This window comes from Oncorhynchus nerka, linkage group LG28, assembly GCF_034236695.1.
Source record: "Oncorhynchus nerka isolate Pitt River linkage group LG28, Oner_Uvic_2.0, whole genome shotgun sequence".
In the NCBI taxonomy this organism is placed as follows: Eukaryota; Metazoa; Chordata; class Actinopteri; order Salmoniformes; family Salmonidae; genus Oncorhynchus; species Oncorhynchus nerka.
The window spans coordinates 74,912,634-74,934,135 of record NC_088423.1 but is presented as its reverse complement, the minus strand read 5'-3'; the positions used below and the strand labels follow the sequence as shown (position 1 = coordinate 74,934,135).

Below are 21,502 nucleotides of genomic sequence, written 5' to 3'. Positions count from 1 at the left end.
TAAAACCAAGGGGTCCTTGCAAGCTTTACTCTGGAACCAAATACGATGGGTTCTGTTTTTCCAAAATGCAGAGACAGTTCGTTATCTGAAAGCCATTTAGTGATATTGAATAACTCTGCACTAAGGATCTCTTCTACTGAGGCTTTGTTCTTATGGGACACCAGTAGAGTCATCCACATACAACAACTAATTACGAGAGCAGGATGATTTCATATCATCATTGTACAGCAGGAAGAGAAGAGGGCCGATGATGCTCCCCTGTGGGACCCCACAGCTAATCCCCTTCACACCAGAATGTTTTCCATAAACATCCACGATTTGGTCTCTACCTGTTTAAATTGGATTTAACCCAGTTGCCCTGCTGTTAAAAGTCAGTTGAAAACAATAGGCGTGTCAGTGGATTGGGTCTTTCTAAAACTAGACTGTAGTTCATCTAAAATATTATTCTTGCTAGTATATTTCAGCACTTTTGACAGCACACTCAAAATAGATGCAGGTCTATAGTTGCCCTTGTCTGCTGCTATTTACTCTTAGTAATATTGCAAAATAGCAGTATTGTGTGCATACATGTGTGTGTGTGTGGTATAAACCCCTCAACTGGCTCTGTGTGAGGTAACTGTAGTGTGTGTCTGCTCTCGTTTGGTGATAAAGAGGGCAGATCAAAGCTGTTTTCTCTCCCACTGGAAGCCAAGCTTTTGTATCTGAACATGAGCCTGGCTGTGTTTGCTTAGTGTGTGTTTGCCTAGTGTGTGTGTGTGTGTGTGTGTGTTAGCAGTTTAGATGTGGAGGCAATGTTTCAGTAACAGGCCAGAACAAGCTTCCACCTTAGCCTATGGCATTATCTCTTTCTGTCTCTCTCTCTCTCACATTCTCTGTCTCTGTGTCTCCCTCTGTCTCTCTTTTTCTCTATCTTTCTCTCTTCTTTTTCTAACAGCCAAGAAGAGGAGGAGGAGGGGAGGGTGTCAGCACCTCACATATTTAACCACCCCTCCTCCTCCCTCTCTCCCCAACAGGGGGGTCAGATGTGACGACTGGGGCTGTGTGTAGAAGAAGAGGCAGCTGACACACACAGTCACCCCTCCCCTCCTCTCCCCCTCCCCCTCCCTCCCTCGCTCCCCTTGGCAGGGCATCCATGCCTCTGTTATCTCCCAATGGCTCAGGAATTATAGGTTGAGAGGAGGAGGGGGAAGGTCATGTGACATCGCAGCAGCTGCTAGGCTAAGAATTTCTGTTTTCACTCAGCGAGAGAAAGAGGAGGGTAGAGCGAGAGAGAGAGAGGAGATAGGCAGAGTTGTGTGGTGTGTTGCTTCGTAAGATAAGCTCCAAACGGTCTTTGTGAGCGACCGAGTGAGCGTGCGCGAGAGACAGAAAGAAAAGGAGAGAGAGAGAAGCGACGGAGAGGAGGAAGAGAAGATGGTGTGTGTCTTGACTGTGTCTCTGTCTGTGTGCTGGGTTTGGCTGAAGATGCAGAGATGGGAGAACCAGGGAGCTCCAGTCCTTTGTGCAGTAAGGAGCCTCAACACCCGCCACCGCTTTCACTCTGCTACTCTGGAGGGGGGTCGAGAACCGCCGCTAGCCCTGTGTGTGTGTGTGTGAGGGAGGGGTGTGTGTGTGTGTGTGTGGGAGGGAGGGAGGGGTGTGTGTGCTATCAGCATGGCTGTGTTTCTTGAATATCTATGGTGTTTCTCTAGCGGTCGATTACCATCTTATTAGCTCCTGTGAAAAGTTCCTGCTTTACCAGGAATACTCTCTCTTTCTTTAAAGCCCTGAGGCTGTGTGTGTGTGAAGGTGTGCGTTTGTGAGGAGAGGTGGGTGGAGCAGGGCTTTGCAGTCGTGACGAGGTCACAGCAGTGAACTGAGCGGTTGCTGTGCCTGGCTGTCGATGTGAGTGTGTGTGCTTGTGTGTGTGCACCTGGCTGTTGCTGTGTGTGAGTGTGTGTGTGGAAAGGGAGCTCATTGTTAATTTCATTATGAATTGTGTTGCTGGGGGTTCACAGGGAGTGCAGGGGTTGAATGGGAGGTTATGAGCAGGGCGGACCCAGAGGTGTTGCCACTCATTTTCTCTCCCGTTACACTCTGTGTCCCTGTGACCCACCAGTTCACTACTCCCCTGCCATCTTCTGTTCCACTGACACACACACACTCCATCGCACACTTAAACAATGACAGCCAGACACACACACACACACACACACACAGCACCCCTGACCTCTCTCAGGGAGACATGGGTTTTTTAATAGACCTGCCCAGGCTCTGGGGTGGACCAATATATAACTCCACAGATCTATTAGTGCTATTGACACTGTGTGTGCTACTGTGTGTGCGTGTGCGAGCGTGCGTGCATGCGTGCGGGTTTGTTTGTAGGTGGTGTGTGAGGGTAGGTATGGTGTGTGTTTTGGCTACATTTGAGTATGGATCTGTGATATTGATAAGACTGAGTGTGTTTAATGTGTATGTGTGTGTAATCAGATATGGTGTGTGGTAGTAATGTTGTAATGTGTGCATGTGTGTGTGTAATCTCACTGCATCGCTACAGACTGCTCTTTACTGTGAACCTACCATGACCTCTGACTCTGGGGACTTGTAGTTAATGGGACAGTTGAGTGGTGATGTGTGTTTATTTGTGTAAAGTATGTGTGTGTTTATTCCATGTGTTTGCTCATGTAAGATGTGTGCATGCTTGTGTGTGTGTGTGTGTGTTCAGGGCGATGGCCTGCCGCTCTCTGGCATTCAGGGATTCCACCGGCCCAGGAGCTGTCATCACAGTGTCCCCTTTCACCCCTTCACTGAGAGAGAGAGAAACCCTCAATCCCCTACATCCCCCACAGTGTGCTCGTAAATCTGACACGGAGAAAATACGAGAGAAAAAACTCCACTCACAGTCCAACAGGTCACTCAGTGGAGGGAGAGAGGGAGAGAGAGGGGAGGAGGGAGAGAGGGGGAGGGGGAGATATAGAGGGGGAGAGAGAGAGAGGGGGAGGGAGATAGAGAGAGGGGTGAGTGGGTATCACATGGACACCATATTAACATGATGTGTAATGGTAATAGGAGTAGCTGTGTACTGTACATAGTGTGTCAACTATCCAGTTTACTGATGGTGCTATATCACTATAAACACTATGAAGGCAATGTAAACTCAGAGTAGATCACATGCTTTTCAAACTGTACACTGGATGTAGGACTATATAAGGCTCTATGATATTTATCTGTGATTCAACAACACATAGACGCACAAACGCACGCGAGCACACACACTCCCACTACTGTAGATGGGTCCGTATGAGTGAGTGTGTGTGTGAATCAGACTTGATGATAATAGTGGATTGAAGTGGAAATAGCTTGTAGCTGGTGTTCATCACTGTAGCAATCACCACAATGACCATCATGACATTAACATGGGGATGATTAAGGGGATCTGGCATGTGTTACCTCTATCAAACTGTTCTCTCATGGTGTGTGTTACCTCTATCAAACTGTTCTCTCATGGTGTGTGTTACCTCTATCAAACTGTTCTCTCATGGTGTGTGTTACCTCTATCAAACTGTTCTCTCATGGTGTGTGTTACCTCTATCAAACTGTTCTCTCGTGGTGTGTGTTACCTCTATCAAACTGTTCTATCGTGGTGTGTGTTACCTCTATCAAACTGTTCTCTCATGGTGTGTGTTACCTCTATCAAACTGTTCTCTCATGGTGTGTGTTACCTCTATCAAACTGTTCTCTCATGGTGTGTGTTACCTCTATCAAACTGTTCTCTCATGGTGTGTGTTACCTCTATCAAACTGTTCTCTCATGGTGTGTGTTACCTCTATCAAACTGTTCTCTCATGGTGTGTGTTACCTCTATCAAACTGTTCTCTCATGGTGTGTGTTACCTCTATCAAACTGTTCTATCATGGTGTGTGTTACCTCTATCAAACTGTTCTCTCATGGTGTGTGTTACCTCTATCAAACTGTTCTCTCATGGTGTGTGTTACCTCTATCAAACTGTTCTCTCATGGTGTGTGTTACCTCTATCAAACTGTTCTATCATGGTGTGTGTTACCTCTATCAAACTGTTCTCTCATGGTGTGTGTTACCTCTATCAAACTGTTCTCTCATGGTGTGTGTTACCTCTATCAAACTGTTCTCTCGTGGTGTGTGTTACCTCTATCAAACTGTTCTCTCGTGGTGTGTGTTACCTCTATCAAACTGTTCTCTCATGGTGTGTGTTACCTCTATCAAACTGTTCTCTCGTGGTGTGTGTTACCTCTATCAAACTGTTCTATCGTGGTGTGTGTTACCTCTATCAAACTGTTCTCTCAAGGTGTGTGTTACCTCTATCAAACTGTTCTCTCATGGTGTGTGTTACCTCTATCAAACTGTTCTCTCATGGTGTGTGTTACCTCTATCAAACTGTTCTCTCATGGTGTGTGTTACCTCTATCAAACTGTTCTCTCATGGTGTGTGTTACCTCTATCAAACTGTTCTCTCATGGTGTGTGTTACCTCTATCAACCTGTTCTCTCATGGTGTGTGTTTGAAATGTTTCTATTGGCCCTGTCTCAGTTGGAGCATGTTAAGTAGAGCTGCTGTGTGGGTTGAGGCAGACAGACCGGACCTCTTGAGGTAGGGGTTACACACCCTGTAACTTATAACCTTTAACCTTAGCTCCCCAGCCTAAGCCCAAAGCCCCCCTCCCCCAGCTAAACATACAGTCACACAGACACACAGACATATGGACACACAGACATATGTGTGTAAGGTCTGGTGTGAGACAGACAGATAGCCCCCAGTGTGTGTGTGTGTGTGTACGGTCTGGTGTGAGACAGACAGATAGCCCCCAGTGTGTGTGTGTGTGTGTAAGGTCTGGTGTGAGACAGACAGATAGCCCCCAGTGTGTGTGTGTATAAGGTCTGGTGTGAGACAGACAGATAGCCCCCAGTGTGTGTGTGTATAAGGTCTGGTGTGAGACAGACAGATAGCCCCCAGTGTGTGTGTGTATAAGGTCTGGTGTGAGACAGACAGATAGCCCCCAGTGTGTGTGTGTATAAGGTCTGGTGTGAGACAGACAGATAGCCCCCAGTGTGTGTGTGTATAAGGTCTGGTGTGAGACAGACAGATAGCCCCCAGTGTGTGTGTGTATAAGGTCTGGTGTGAGACAGACAGATAGCCCCCAGTGTGTGTGTGTGTGTGTGTGTGTGTACGGTCTGGTGTGAGACAGACAGATAGCCCCCAGTGTGTGTGTGTGTAAGGTCTGGTGTGAGACAGACAGATAGCCCCCAGTGTGTGTGTGTATAAGGTCTGGTGTGAGACAGACAGATAGCCCCCAGTGTGTGTGTGTATAAGGTCTGGTGTGAGACAGACAGATAGCCCCCAGTGTGTGTGTGTATAAGGTCTGGTGTGAGACAGACAGATAGCCCCCAGTGTGTGTGTGTAAGGTCTGGGAGATTTTCCAGTCCACAGGGCTCGGTGTCACTGGGGGGGGGTTCCATAGTGTCAGCTGTCTGAACCCTCAACTGATAAGTTGGCCAATTACAGCATGAGTAAGTTTGACTGACAGACTGACTGACCCATCATCTACAGCCGCTTTGTAATTGCTTTATAAATGACTAACATCAGTCTATTATGTCTATTAACCCTTTCTCTCCCTCTCTCTCTCCAGGCATGAGCCATGAGCCAAAGTCACCTTCCTTAGGAATGATATCCACGGCAACTCGCACCACGGCGACGGTCAGCCCCCTCACCCCGTCGCCCCTTAACGGATCTATCGTAGCCAATGGGAGCCCGGCGGCCCAGTCCGCACACTCTGGATTCGCCGCCGCCCTCCGTAAACTGGCCAAACAGGCCGAGGATCCTCGAGGTAAGGTCAACCCACATGTGGACAGACAGAGTTATGATTATAGAGTTTCTTAATGCCAGGTGTATTGTTATCAAGCCTATATAAGGTGTAGAAACGTTGGGTCATTTAAAGCCATTGTACAACCAGCTGTCCCTCTTACACCTATGACCTAACCGTCCCCTCTTCTTACCCTCCTCTCACTTCCTCCCTGAGGCGTTAAGCTCATTCAAAAACCGTCTGTCCTCCTGGATCCTAACCTCTAACCCCTGTAGCCTAACCCCTCAGATGTCTCAGAGGTTCCTCTGCTGGGGCCGTACCTGTGTGTCGTGTTTAGCTGCCAATAGCAGTGGAGTGATATTCACACTAGATTGAATTATGCAGCCTTCCCTAAGAGAGCAGGACACAGAACAGCCGTTCTAGCTGACCCATTTAGGTGCCAGCGCTGGGTGTGTGTGTGTGTGTGTGTGTGTGTGTGTGTGTGTGTGCACATGCGTCCATTTATTTGTGTGAAGGACATTGAATGTTTGTGTCACCTCCTCTCCTCACACACACACACACACACACACCACTGTGTTGTTGAGTTTATTGGGCCCTGCTATCCCACTGGTCTAACCTGACTGTGAAGTAGTCATTGTGTGGTGGGACAAGGACTGCTTTTAGAATTGGTTGTGGAGGGATCATATGATGCATCTGTAACACACTGACCCTCTCCTCTCAGACTCACTACACAGTAGAACATAGCAGGTTTCTTACAGCCATTTCTCAATCAACACTGAATCAATAGAATCTCACTACCCTTTCGACCTCCTACAGGTTCCTATCAGTCAGACATACAGCTCATGGTTTGATTGTGAGTTGTTGATATTTGTAGCTGGTTTGGATATTAGATATTGCTGTGTGCTACAGACAGTTGGATGTTGTTTGTTCAGTTGTTGGTTGTTGTCTGGACAGGGTCAGACTTAGGTCACAGATGGACAAGGCTGCTATTCTCCCATGTAAACACACACACACACACACACATACACACGCTACTCTCGGGGGCTGTTTGGCTGGCTGGCTTTGGGCAGCAGCTCACTGAGGCCTTTCTGGTAGATGGTGTGAGAAACAGTGGCTCTGGTCAACCATGGGGTGTGTGTTAACCTTCCCCAGAACAGAGACTCTGGCTGGCCCACATACACAGGAGCTTCACTGGCCCCCTAAGACACACACACACATATGCTGCTGGGCCCCTCCAGGGGGATGGAGCCAGACTGCTGAGAGTCCCCTGAGTAGGGCTGGCAGGGGTCCTGTTTGGGTGTGTGTGAGTGCGTGTGTGTGTCTGTTTATGTGTGTGTATCTGGATGTCTGCCCCAGCTCCAGTGAGCCCCAGCAGCCCCAGCCAGCCACCCTGGGTCAGGCTCTCTTAATCAGGCTGTGTGTTTGAGAGAGGTCCCCTCCTCCCTGGCCCTCCCTGGCTCTCTCTGGCTGCCTGGCTCTCTCTGGCTGCCTGGCTCTCTCTGGCTCCCCTGCAGATCACACCGGGAGCCCAACACCAATGATGTATTACTCTGAGAAAGAAACAGAGACAGAGCTCACAACCCCAATCTTTCCCTCTCTCTCACACACACACTCACCCTCTCAATCTCATTCTCTTCCTCCATTGTTTCTCACCTTCCCCTTCTCTCTTCCCCTCTCCCTCTCCGTCTCTCCCTTTCACTCCATTTCTATTTCTCTATATTTTCTCTCCCTCTCACACACTCACTCATCTATCTCACTCCATTTCTCCCTCACTGTCACTCTCCCGCACATAATCTATTTTCTCACCTCTCTCTCCCTTTCTTGCACACATACTGTTTGCCTCACTGTCTCTCTCTCTGTCTCTCTATCAACCAGGTACGTGTGTTGTGTGTCTGTTGCTATTTCAACCTAGCTAGGACAGTCGTCAGATAGTCTGAGGGAGGTATAGAAACACACACAGAGACTATGATTAAACCTAGGCATTTTTTAAAACAGAGCAGAAAAGTCCCTCTGTTATTTTGGGCCTGTCTGTGTGCAGTCTGCCTGGCGTAGGTAGAGACACAGTGTGTGTGAGTCATGCTCCATAGCTCCAGTCGAACAGGCCAATCATGGGGCCGATCCTGCCCACGTTAGGAGTGCCGTCGCTGGGGTGGGCAGGCTGGAGCGTGGGCCTCCTCCGGATCTCCAGACACTTTGCTGTCTCCAAAGATATTTATAGACAAGCCCTCATACACACAAACACACACTCACACACACACTCACACACACACTCACTCACACATAAAACCTCCATGGTGCTTCCCTGTCATGTTGTAGCCTCCTAGCAGTGTGTGTTCCTGTGTGTCCTACTGCACAGTGTGTTCCTGTGTGCCCTACTTCACTGTGTGTTCCTGTGTCCTAGTGCACAGTGTGTTCCTATGTGTCCTAGTGCACAGTGTGTTCCTATGTGTCCTAGTGCACAGTGTGTTCCTGTGTGTCCTACTGCACATTGTGTTCCTGTGGGTCCTACAGCACAGTGTGTTCCTGTGTGTCCTACTGCACAGTGTGTTCCTGTGGGCCCTACAGCACAGTGTGTTCCTGTGTGTCCTACAGCACAGTGTGTTCCTGTGGGTCCTCCTGCACAGTGTGTGTTCCTGTGGGTCCTACTGCACAGTGTGTTCCTGTGTGTCCTACTGCACAGTGTGTGTTCCTGTGATTCCTACTGCACAGTGTGTGTTCCTGTGTGTCCTACTGCACAGTGTGTGTTCCTGTGTGTCCTACTGCACAGTGTGTGTTCCTGTGTGTCCTACTGCACAGTGTGTGTTCCTGTGTGTCCTACTGCACAGTGTGTGTTCCTGTGTGTCCTACTGCACAGTGTGTGTTCCTGTGTGTCCTACTGCACAGTGTGTGTTCCTGTGTGTCCTACTGCACAGTGTGTGTTCCTGTGTGTCCTACTGCACAGTGTGTGTTCCTGTGTGTCCTACTGCACAGTGTGTGTTCATGTGTGTCCTACTGCACAGTGTGTGTTCCTGTGTGTCCTACTGCACAGTGTGTGTTCCTGTGTGTCCTACTGCACAGTGTGTGTTCCTGTGTGTCCTACTGCACAGTGTGTGTTCCTGTGTGTCCTACTGCACAGTGTGTTCCTGTGTTTCCCCTGGCCCTCTGTCTTGTGTTACTGTTGTGCATATGGAGCATGAATCAGTCTCCTAAGCCTAAAGGATGTTGTTTGTTTAGTTGTGCTAGTATCATAGCCACTAGCTAGCTAGCTATCACCCTGATTTATAAACCCTGACTCGTCCTCTGTGTTTTCATCTGTATACACACACACACATACACAGTAACACACATACATACACACACGGTCATACAGACACACACACTCGCCCGTCTGATGAGTAGCTCTGTGTACTGAGTCTCATGCTGAAGAGGGGAGGTGATGGATAATGAGTATTGCAGCAGAGTAGAGGGCACACACCTCGTGTCAGAGAGACAGGCATGCTAGTATCTGATTAATTAGGCAGATCTAGACTTAACTTGTGCTGAACTCACTGTAGCATTACACTACCTACCTACAGTACCTATCTAGACCACCTGGGGAAAAGAGATGGGGAGGGAGGGATGGGAGGAGGATAGAGGGAGGGATGGGAGGAGGATAGAGGGAGGGATGGGAGGAGGATAGAGGGAGGGATGGGAGGAGGATAGAGGGAGGGATGGGAGGAGGATAGAGGGAGGGATGGGAGGAGGATAGAGGGAGGGATGGGAGGAGGATAGAGGGAGGAATGGGAGGAGGATAGAGGGAGGGATGGGAGGAGGATAGAGGGAGGGATGGGAGGAGGATAGAGGGAGGGATGGGAGGAGGATAGAGGGAGGAAGAAAAGGGTAAAGAAGAGAGAGGGTTTATGGAGTGATGGAAGGAGTGGGTAGAGGGATACTGAGAGATTGAATGTGTTACCATGTGTGTTTGGCCGGGGGCTACCCTTGTTTCTGGGAGCCCAGAGCATGTTGGGACAGCAGGGCAGTGTGTCTCTGACCCCTCCATCTGGAGCCTGGAGCGCACACACACTATCTATCCACGCCCTGTGCGTGTGTGTGTGTGTGCGTGCGTCAGAGGTAGAACTCTCCAGGCTCTGTTTGTCCCTGAAACATTCACTCACAAACAAGCTCTCTCTTTCTATCTCCATACAGTACTTTATTCATCCATATATCTATGTCTCTTCTTCTAGGTAAACATACTAACAATAGCTCATACACAGTTCACCCAGTTAAACATTCTCCTCCAGAAACCATCCTACTGCTCGCTCTCTATCTCTCTGTCTTACTTCCCCTCTCTGGGAAAATAACACACACCACACTCTTAGAAAAAAATATTCCAAAATGGTTCTTCGGCTGTCCCCATAGGAGAACCCTTTTTTGTGCTTCCAAACCCTTTTTGGTTTCCATGTAGAACCATTTACTTGGAACCCAACAGGGTTTTACCTGGAACCAAAAGGGGTTCTTCAAAGGGTTCTCCTATGGGGAGTGTGTGTGTGTGTGTGTGTGTGTGTGTGTGTGTGTGTGTGCGTGTGAGAGTGAGTTAGTGAGGCAGGGTTTGTGTGTGTGTGGCTGGGGGATGGTATGGCATATGGAGGAAGGGTTGGCTCGGCGCTGCTATGCACACCAGGTGTGAAATGGACTGTTTAATTAAGTGCTGATGTTGTTCTAATGCAGGGGGAGGGAGGGAGGGAGGGGGGAGATGAACAACAGCTTGTCGCTAGCTGGTAGGGCTGTGTCTGGGGGTGTGGAGGAGAGAGGAAGGAAGGAGGGAAGGGGAGGAGATGAACAACAGCTTGTCGCTAGCTGGTAGGGCTGTGTCTGGGGGTGTGGAGGAGATGAACAACAGCTTGGAAGGCTGTGTCTGGGGGTGTGTTCGGGGCTGTGGAGGAGAGAGGAAGGAAGGGAGGAGATGAACAACAGCTTGTCGCTAGCTGGTAGGGCTGTGTCTGGGGGTGTGTTCGGGGCTGTGGAGGAGAGAGGAAGGAAGGAGGGAAGGGGAGGAGATGAACAACAGCTTGTCGCTAGCTGGTAGGGCTGTGTCTGGGGGTGTGTTCAGGGCTGTGGAGGAGAGAGGAAGGAAGGAGGGAAGGGGAGGAGATGAACAACAGCTTGTCGCTAGCTGGTAGGGCTGTGTCTGGGGGTGTGTTCGGGGCTGTGGAGGAGAGACAGAGTTTGGAGCTTTGGATAGGGCCAGGAAGGGAACATGAGATTTGGGGCTTGAATGGCACAGTCGGTTGGAGTGTAGCTGGCAAGATCAAAGATGTGGGTTCAATTCTCGCAGGGTCACTTTCCCTGAACGTTTGTGTTAAGGCAAGTCCCCTTGGATAAAAGCAGCAGGTGAACAAGTATATTGTTATGTTTCTTGATGGGATTAGAGGTGGAAGGATACGGTGCTGGGACAGAGAGAACTTAACCTGGGGCTGTGTGGAGCTTTGTGTGTGCGTGTTTATGTCTGTGCGTACGTGCATGTGTGTTAGTGTGATTATGCGTGCGTATGCCCCGTGTATGTGTCTGTGTGTACCTCTCTCTCAGTTAGAGTCAGCTGGGGCGGTCATGCGTGGAGGCAGTCTGGGAGAGAGCGACTGGTAATGGGGCAGCGATGGAGGAGGAGCTACACATTAATCACACACACACACGTTTGCCCACACAGACATACACTCAATCACACCCACATACACCACACACACATACAGTGCATTTGAAAAGTATTCAGACCCCTTGACTTGTTCCACATTTTGTTATGTTACAGCCTTATTCTAAAATGGAATAAATAACATCCCCCTCAATCTACACATCTACACTATCCAATTAATGATAGAACAAAAACGTTTTTTTTAGACATTTTTACAAATGTATATAAAAAAAAAACTGAAATATCACATTAACATAAGTATTCAGACCCTTTACTCAGTACTTTGTTTAAGCACCTTTGGCAGCACAGTGTGTTTGGTATGATGCCACAAGCTTGGCACACCTGTATTTGTGGAGTTTCTCCCATTCTTCTCTGCAGATCCTCTCAAGCTCTGTCAGGTTGGATGGAGAGCGTCGCTGCACCACTATTTTCAACCTGTCTCGGAGCCCTACGGACAGTTCCTTCCACCTCATGGCTTGGTTTTTGCTCTGACCAGCACTGTCAACTGTGGGACCTTATATAGACAGGTGTGCCTTTCCACATCATGTCCAATCAACTGAATTTACCACAGGTGGACTCCAATACAGTTGTAGAAACCTCTCAAGGACGATGAATGGAAACAGGATGCACCTGAGCTCAATTTCGAGGATCATAGCAAAGAGTCTGAATAGTTATGGGGTATATGTGTATATTGATGAAGATAAAACAAAACAAAAACATTTCAGAATAAGGCGGAAACATAAAAAATTTGGAAAAATTCAAGGGCTCTGAATACTTTCTGAATGCGCTGTACATACACACACACGCAGGAACAGACACAGAGCACTCTCTCTCTCGCTTAGACTTCCTCGCTCTCCGTCTCTCTGTAGCGTTAGAGCAGAGCGTGGAGCCACAGCTTGGGCCTGCAGTCTCTTATCCACCATTAGAGGGCAGAAGACCAGCCGTCTCTCTGTAGTGTAGGAGCAGAGCGTGGAGCCACAGCTTGGGCCTGCAGTCTCTTATCCACCATTAGAGGGCAGAGGATGCTGTTCTTACCTTATGTCCTAACAGTACCAGTAGGGGACTGGCTTAATCTCCTCACCTCCTTTCTTTTCATGTCTGACTGATCTGAAAGAACTGGACTGGTGTCTACTCCATTTTGCTTTCACCAGTCCTTTGTGATTAGATCAATACAGAAGAAGGAGAGGACAGGAGAAAGGGGAGAGGAAGCGTGTTCAGACTATGGAGATACATCCATAATGCCCAGGAGAAAGGGGAGAGGAAGTGTGTTCAGACTATGGAGATACATCCATAATGCCCAGGAGAAAGGGGAGAGGAAGCATGTTCAGACTATGGAGATACATCCATAATGCCCAGGAGAAAGGGGAGAGGAAGTGTGTTCAGACTATGGAGATACATCCATAATGCCCAGGAGAAAGGGGAGAGGAAGCGTGTTCAGACTATGGAGATACATCCATAATGCCCAGGAGAAAGGGGAGAGGAAGCGTGTTCAGACTATGGAGATACATCCATAATGCCCAGGAAAAAGGGGAGAGGAAGCGTGTTCAGACTATGGAGATACATCCATAATGCCCAGGAGAAAGGGGAGAGGAAGCATGTTCAGACTATGGAGATACATCCATAATGCCCAGGAGAAAGGGGAGAGGAAGCGTGTTCAGACTATGGAGATACATCCATAATGCCCAGGAGAAAGGGGAGAGGAAGCGTGTTCAGACTATGGAGATACATCCATAATGCCCAGGAGAAAGGGGAGAGGAAGCGTGTTCAGACTATGGAGATACATCCATAATGCCCAGGAGAAAGGGGAGAGGAAGTGTGTTCAGACTATGGAGATACATCCATAATGCCCAGGGCTGTGTTTGAAACATGAGCATGTGTGGCGACACGTCAGTGAATAGACGAAGGCTGGATCTGCATATGGCAGCATGACACTAGTTTAGGGCCCCTCAGATGGCCTGCATATCATTTCTGCCCCATCTGCTCAGTGATGGACTGACTTCCTGTCAACTAGCACTGTCACCACAAGAGGAGTGAGGAAGGGGGAGTGACAGGAAAAGACTGGAGGGGGGTTGTATTTACTAGAACGAGGGAGAGAGGGTAGTTTAGACTTTAGTAGATGCTAGAAATCTAAGATTAAGCACACACACACACACACACACATCTCAGGCTGCTAAGCGTTCAGGGCTACTTCCCTTTCTCCTTAACTGTCTTAACTGTTGAAAATGTGTTTATGAAAAATGGATGTCTTCCCAGAGAGATATCTGCTTGGGAGGCAGTCCGTTTGAAGAACAGAGAGGGGAGGGAGGGATGTGTGGAAAGAGGGAGAGAAAGAGAGATGGAGGAGAGGGAGTGAATAACAGAACAGGCTGGAGCTGGTGGTGTGTGGATGGTTTCCAGTGAAGGAGGGAGGGAAGGAGGGATGGGGTCTGTGTCGGTGGAGGTATACAGAGGTTATGATGTTGGCTTGTAGAGGAGGACAATGAAGAGGAGAATCAGATGAGGGAACACCAACCCTTTCCTCCTCCTTCTCCTCACCTGCTTCTCCTCCAGCTTTCACTCAATGATGCAGTGTGTCCTGCCTCCCCCACTGTACAGACAGCTCCACACACACACAAACACACACCGGGAACGGGAGTGAGAACAATGAGAGGGAGGAAGGGATGGTGGAGGAGAGAGAGATGGAGTGGTACCAGGGGAGTAGAGGTCTGTTGCTTGAAGCTCTGGCAGGTCTGTTACTGTGATCATTATTCATTTCTGCTCTATCCCTTTTTATCTCTCTCTCATTCACTCTTTTGTAACAATTCTTATTTATCTTGCCCCTCTCTCCCTCTTCCATTCCCCTGTGGTGGTAGCCTCTCTCTCTCTTTCTCTTTCTCTTCCACTCCCCTGTGCTGGTAGCCTCTCTCTCTCTCTCTCTCTCCCTCTTCCACTCCCCTGTGGTGGTAGCCTCTCTCTCTCTCCCTCTCTCTCTCTCTCCCTCTTCCACTCCCCTGTGGTGGTAGCCTCTCTCTCTCTCTCCCTCTTCCACACCCCTGTGGTGGTAGTCTCTCTCTCTCTCCCTCTTCCATTCCCCTGTGGTGGTAGTCTCTCTCTCTCCCACTTCCACTCCCCTGTGGTGGTAGTCTCTCTCTCTCCCTCTTCCACTCCCCTGTGGTGGTAGCCTCTTTCTCTCTCTCTCTCCCTCTTCGACCCCCCTGTGGTGGTAGCCTCTTTCTCTCTCTCTCCCTCTTCCACTCCCATGTGGTGGTAGCCTCTTTCTCTCTCTCTCCCTCTTCCACTCCCATGTGGTGGTAGCCCCTCTCTCTCTCTCTCTCACCCTCTTCCACTCCCCTGTGGTGGTAGTGTCTTTCTCTCTCTCTCTCCCTCTTCGACCCCCCTGTGGTGGTAGCCTCTTTCTCTCTCTCTCCCTCTTCCACTCCCCTGTGTTGGTAGCCCCTCTCTCTCTCTCTCACACCCTCTTCCACTCCCATGTGGTGGTAGCCCCCCTCTCTCTCTCTCTCACCCTCTTCCACTCCCCTGTGGTGGTAGTGTCTTTCTCTCTCTCTCTCCCTCTTCGACCCCCCTGTGGTGGTAGCCTCTTTCTCTCTCTCTCCCTCTTCCACTCCCCTGTGTTGGTAGCCCCTCTCTCTCTCTCTCACACCCTCTTCCACTCCCCTGTGGTGGTAGCCTCTCTCTCTCTCGCTCTCCCTATTCCACTCCCCTGTGGTGGTAGTCTCTTTCTCTCTCCCTCTTCCACTCCCCTGTGGTGGTAGTCTCTTTCTCTCTCTCTCCCTCTTCCACTCCCCTGTGGTGGTAGTCTCTCTCTCTCTCTCCCACTTCCACTCCCCTGTGGTGGTAGTCTCTCTCTCTCTCTCCCTCTTCCACTCCCCTGTGGTGGTAGCCTCTCTTTCTCTCTCTCTCTCTCCCTATTCCACTCCCCTGTGGTGGTAGTCTCTTTCTCTCTCTCCCTCTTCCACTCCCCTGTGGTGGTAGTCTCTCTCTCTCTCTCTCTCTCTCTCCCTCTTCCACTCCCCTGTGGTGGTAGTCTCTCTCTCTCTCTCTCTCTCCCACTTCCACTCCCCTGTGGTGGTAGTCTCTCTCTCCCCCTCTTCCACTCCCCTGTGGTGGTAGCCTCTCTTTCTCTCTCTCTCTCCCTATTCACTCCCCTGTGGTGGTAGTCTCTTTCTCTCTCTCTCTCCCTCTTCGACCCCCCTGTGGTGGTAGCCTCTTTCTCTCTCTCTCCCTCTTCCACTCCCCTGTGTTGGTAGCCTCTCTCTCTCTCACTCTCTCCCTCTTCCACTCCCCTGTGGTGGTAGCCTCTTTCTCTCTCTCTCTCCCTCTTCCTCTCCCCTGTGGTGGTAGTCTCTCTCTCTCCCTCTTCCACTCCCCCGTGGCGGTAGTCTCTCTCTCTCTCTCTCCCTCTTCCACTCCCCTGTGTTGGTAGCCTCTCTCTCTCTCACTCTTTCCCTCTTCCACTCCCCTGTGGTGGTAGCCTCTTTCTCTCTCTCTCTCCCTCTTCCTCTCCCCTGTGGTGGTAGTCTCTCTCTCTCTCTCTCTCCCTCTTCCACTCCCCCGTGGTGGTAGTCTCTTTCTCTCTCTCTCCCTCTTCCTCTCCCCTGTGGTGGTAGCCTCTTTCTCTCTCTCTCTCCCTCTTCCACTCCCCCGTGGTGGTAGTCTTTCTCTCTCTCTTTCTGTGAGTATATGAGGTGTGATAGTGGAGCTGTATTAAGTGTCACTCTGCTTGCCAGCCTGAGTGCTCTGGTATTGATTGTCCTGGTCTTCCAGGGGAGAGTAATGGCTTTCTGAGGTGAGGGAGGGAGGATTAGGCCACTAATTGCTGTTGTGCAGACAGAAGATATGCTTCCTCCTCTCTCACCTCATCACCTCTCTCTCTCTTATATATACAGTTGAAGTTGAAAGTTTACATACACTTAGGTTGGAGTCATTAAAACTCATTTTTCAACCACTCCGCAAATTTCTTGAAAACAAACTATAGTTTTGGCAAGTCGGTTAGGACATCTACTTTGTCCATGACACAAGTCATTTTTCCAACAATTGTTTACAGACCGATTATTTCACTTATAATTCACTGTATCACAATTCCAGTGGGTCAGAAGTTTACATACACTAAGTTGACTGTGCCTTTAAACAGCAAATTTCAGAAAATTATGTCGTGGCTTTAGAAGCTTCTGATAGGCTAATTGACATCATTTGAGTAAATTGGAGGTGTACCTGTGGATGTATTTCAAGGCCTACCTAAACTCAGTGCCTCTTTGCTTGACATCGTGGGAAAATCAAAGACAAGACCTCAGAAAAAAATGTAGACCTCCACAAGTCTGGTTCATCCTTGGGAGCAATTACCAAACGCCTGAAGGTACCACATTCATCTGTACAAACAATAGTATGCAAGTATAAACACCATGGGACCACGCAGCCATCATACCGTTCAGGAAGGAGACGCATTTTGTCTCCTAGAGATTAACCTACTTTGGTGCGAAAAGTGCAAATCAATCCTTGAACAACAGCAAAGGACCTTGTGAAGATGCTGGAGGAAACAAGTACGAAAATACCTATATCCACAGTAAAACGAGTCCTATATTGACATAACCTGAAAGGCCGCTCAGCAAAGAAGAAGCCACTGCTTCAAAACCGCCATAAAAAAAAGCCAGACTACGGTTGGCAACTGCACATGGGGACAACGATCGTACTTTCTGGAGAAATGTCCTCTGTTCTGATGAAACAAAAATAGAACTGTTTTGCTGTAATGACCATCGTTATGTTTGGAGGAAAAAGGGGGAGGCTTGCAAGCCGAAGAACACCATCCCAACCGTGAAGCAAGGGGGTGGCAGCATCATGTTGTGGGGGTGCTTTGCTGCAGGAAGGACTGGTGCACTTCACGAAATAGATGGCATCATGAGGGAGGAAAATGATGTGGATATATTGAAGCAACATCTCAAGACATCAGTTAAAGCTTGGTTGCAAATGGGTCTTCCAAATGGACAATGACCCCAAGCATACTTCCAAAGTTGTGGCAAAATGGCTTAAGGACAACAAAGTCAAGGTATTGGAGTAGCCATCACAAAGCCCTGACCTCAATCCTATGGAATATTTGTGGGCAGATCTGAAAAAGCGTGTGCAAGCAAGGAGGCCTACAAACCTGACTCAGTTATACCAGCTCTGCCAGGAGGAATGGGTTCAAATTCACCCAACCTATTGTGGGAAGCTTGAGGAAGGCTACCCGAAACATTTGACCCAAGTTAAACCATTTAAAGGCAATGCTACCAAATACTAATTAAGTGTATGGTAAACTTCTGACCCACTGGGAATGTGATGAAAAAAGTAAAAGCTGAAATAAATCATTGTCTCTACTATTATTCTGACATTTTAGATTCTTAAAATAAAGTATTGATCCTAACTGATCTAAGACAGGAAATTGTTACTAGGATTAAATGTCAGGAATGGTGAAAAACTGAGATTAAATGTATTTGGCTAAGGTGTATGTCAACTTCCGATTTCAACTGTATATACACAGGAGTGATGGTTGCTGAAAATGGGCCTCTGTACGCCTATGTAGATATTTAATAAAAAATCTGCCGTTTCCAGCTACAATACTCATTTACAACATTAACAATGTCTACACTGTATTTCTGATAAATTTGATGTTATTTTAATGGACAAAAAATGTACTTTTCTTTCAACAACAAGGACATTTCTAAGTGACCCTACACTTTTGAACAGTAGTGTATATATATATACACTGCTCAAAAAAATAAAGGGAACACTTAAACAACACAATGTAACTCCAAGTCAATCACACTTCTGTGAAATCAAACTGTGCACTTAGGAAGCAACACTGATTGACAATAAATTCCACATGCTGTTGTGCAAATGGAATAGACAACAGGTGGAAACTATAGGCAATTAGCAAGACACCCCCAATAAAGGAGTGGTTCTGCAGGTGGTGACCACAGACCACTTCTCAGTTCCTATGCTTCCTGGCTGATGTTTTGGTCACTTTTGAATGCTGGCGGTGCTTTCACTCTAGTGGTAGCATGAGACGGAGTCTACAACCCACACAAGTGGCTCAGGTAGTGCAGCTCATCCAGGATGGAACATCAATGCGAGCTGTGGCAAGAAGGTTTGCTGTGTCTGTCAGCGTAGTGTCCAGAGCATGGAGGCGCTATCAGGAGACAGGCCAGTACATCAGGAGACGCGGAGGAGGCCGTAGGAGGGCAACAACCCAGCAGCAGGACCGCGACCTCTGCCTTTGTGCAAGGAGGAGCAGGAGGAGCACTGCCAGAGCCCTGCAAAATGACCTCCAGCAGGCCACAAATGTGCATCTGCTCAAACGGTCAGAAACAGACTCCATGAGGGTGGTATGAGGGCCCGACATCCACAGGTGGGGGTTGTGCTTACAGCCCAACACCGTGCAGGACGTTTGGCATTTGCCAGAGAACACCAAGATTGGCAAATCGCCACTGGCGCACTGTGCTCTTCACAGATGAAAGCAGGTTCACACTGAGCACGTGACAGATGTGACAGAGTCTGGAGACGCCGTGGAGAACGTTCTGCTGCCTGCAACATCCTCCAGCATGACCGGTTTGGCGGTGGGTCAGTCATGGTGTGGAGTGGCATTTCTTTGGGGGACCGCACAGCCCTCCAGGTGCTCGCCAGAGGTAGCCTGACTGCCATTAGGTACCGAGATGAGATCCTCAGACCCCTTGTGAGACCATATGCTGGTGCGGTTGGCCCTGGGTTCCTCCTAATGTAAGACAATGCTAGACCTCATGTGGCTGGAGTGTGTCAGCAGTTCCTGCAAGAGGAAGGCATTGATGCTCTGGACTGGCCCGCCCGTTCCCCAGACCTGAATCCAATTGAGCACCTCTGGGACATCATGTCTCGCTCCATCCACCAACGCCACGTTGCACCACAGACTGTCCAGGAGTTGGCGGATGCTTTAGTCCAGGTGTGGGAGGAGATCCCTCAGGAGACCATCCGCCACTTCATCAGGAGCATGCCCAGGCATTGTAGGGAGGTCATACAGGCACATCCAGGCACACTACTGAGCCTCATTTTGACTTGTTTTAAGGACATTACATCAAAGTTGGATCAGCCTGTAGTTTGGTTTTCCACTTTAATTTTGAGTGGGACTCCAAATCCAGACCTCCATGGGCTGATAAATTTGATTTCCATTGAGAATTTTTGTGTGGTTTTGTTGTCAGCACATTCAACTATGTAAATAAAAAAGTATTTAATAAGAAGATTTCATTCATTCAGATATAGGATCTATTTTAGTGTTCCCTTTATTTTCTTGAGCAGTGTATATATATATATACAGTTGAAGTCGTAAGTTTATATACACCTTAGCCATAAACTCAGTTTTTCACAATTCCTGACATTTAATCCTCGTAAAAATGTCCTGTCTTAGGACAGTTAGGATCGCCACTATATTTTAAGAATATATAGATATATATATATAAATATAGAGATAGAGAACAATATTGTTCTCCATCTCTATATTTGTATATATATATATATATATATCTGTCTCTCTCTCTCTATTGTTCTCCATCTCTATATTTATATATATATATCTGTCTCTCTCTCTCTCTATTGTTCTCTAACTCTATATTTATATATATATATATCTATATCTGTCTCTCTCTCTCTATTGTTCTCTAACTCTATATTTATATATATATATATATATCTGCCTCTCTCGCTCTATTGTTCTCTAACTCTATATTTATATATATATATCTGTCTCTCTCTCTCTCTATTGTTCTCTAACTCTATATTTATATATATATATATATCTATATCTGTCTCTCTCTCTCTATTGTTCTCTAACTCTATATTTATATATATATATATATCTGCCTCTCTCTCTCTATTGTTCTCTAACTCTATATTTATATATATATATATATATCTGTCTCTCTCTCTCTCTCTATTGTTCTCTAACTCTATATTTATATATATATATATATCTGCCTCTCTCTCTCTATTGTTCTCTAACTCTATATTTATATATATATATATATCTGTCTCTCTCTCTCTATTGTTCTCTAACTCTATATTTATATATATATATATATCTGTCTCTCTCTCTCTCTCTATTGTTCTCTAACTCTATATTTATATATATATATATATATCTGTCTCTCTCTCTCTCTCTATTGTTCTCTAACTCTATATTTATATATATATATATATCTGTCTCTCTCTCTCTCTCTATTGTTCTCTAACTCTATATTTATATATATATATATATCTGTATCTCTCTCTCTCTATTGTTCTCTAACTCTATATTTTATATATATATATATATCTGTCTCTCTCTCTCTCTCTATTGTTCTCTAACTCTATATTTATATATATATATATATATCTGTATCTGCTCTCTCTCTATTGTTCTCTAACTCTATATTTATATATATCTATATCTGCCTCTCTCTCTCTCTATTGTTCTCTAACTCTATATTTATATATATATATGTATCTGCCTCTCTCTCTCTATTGTTCTCTAACTCTATATTTTATATATATATATATATATCTGTCTCTCTCTCTCTCTCTATTGTTCTCTAACTCTATATTTTATATATATATATATCTGCCTCTCTCTCTCTATTGTTCTCTAACTCTATATTTATATATATATATATATATCTGCCTCTCTCTCTATTGTTCTCTAACTCTATATTTATATATATATATATATATATCTCTCTCTCTCTCTCTATTGTTCTCTAACTCTATATTTATATATATATATATATCTGCCTCTCTCTCTCTCTCTATTGTTCTCTAACTCTATATTTATATATATATCTATATCTGCCTCCTCTCTCTCTCTATTGTTCTCTAACTCTATATTTATATATATATATATCTGCCTCTCTCTCTCTCTCTATTGTTCTCTAACTCTATATTTATATATATATATATATATCTGTCTCTCTCTCTCTCTCTATTGTTCTCTAACTCTATATTTATATATATATATGTATCTGCCTCTCTCTCTCTATTGTTCTCTAACTCTATATTTATATATATATATATA

At 46.8% G+C, this 21,502-nt stretch overlaps 1 protein-coding gene across 1 annotated transcript in view; it reads left to right on the top strand.

Moving 5' to 3' along the window:
- The window catches only part of LOC115125463 (genetic suppressor element 1-like), a 539,601-nt gene that overhangs the window by 440,236 nt on the left and 77,863 nt on the right, over positions 1-21,502 (top strand). The window contains 1 exon segment of the mRNA XM_065013123.1: positions 5,640-5,837. Within this exon segment, the coding sequence (XP_064869195.1) occupies positions 5,640-5,837 (198 nt within the window).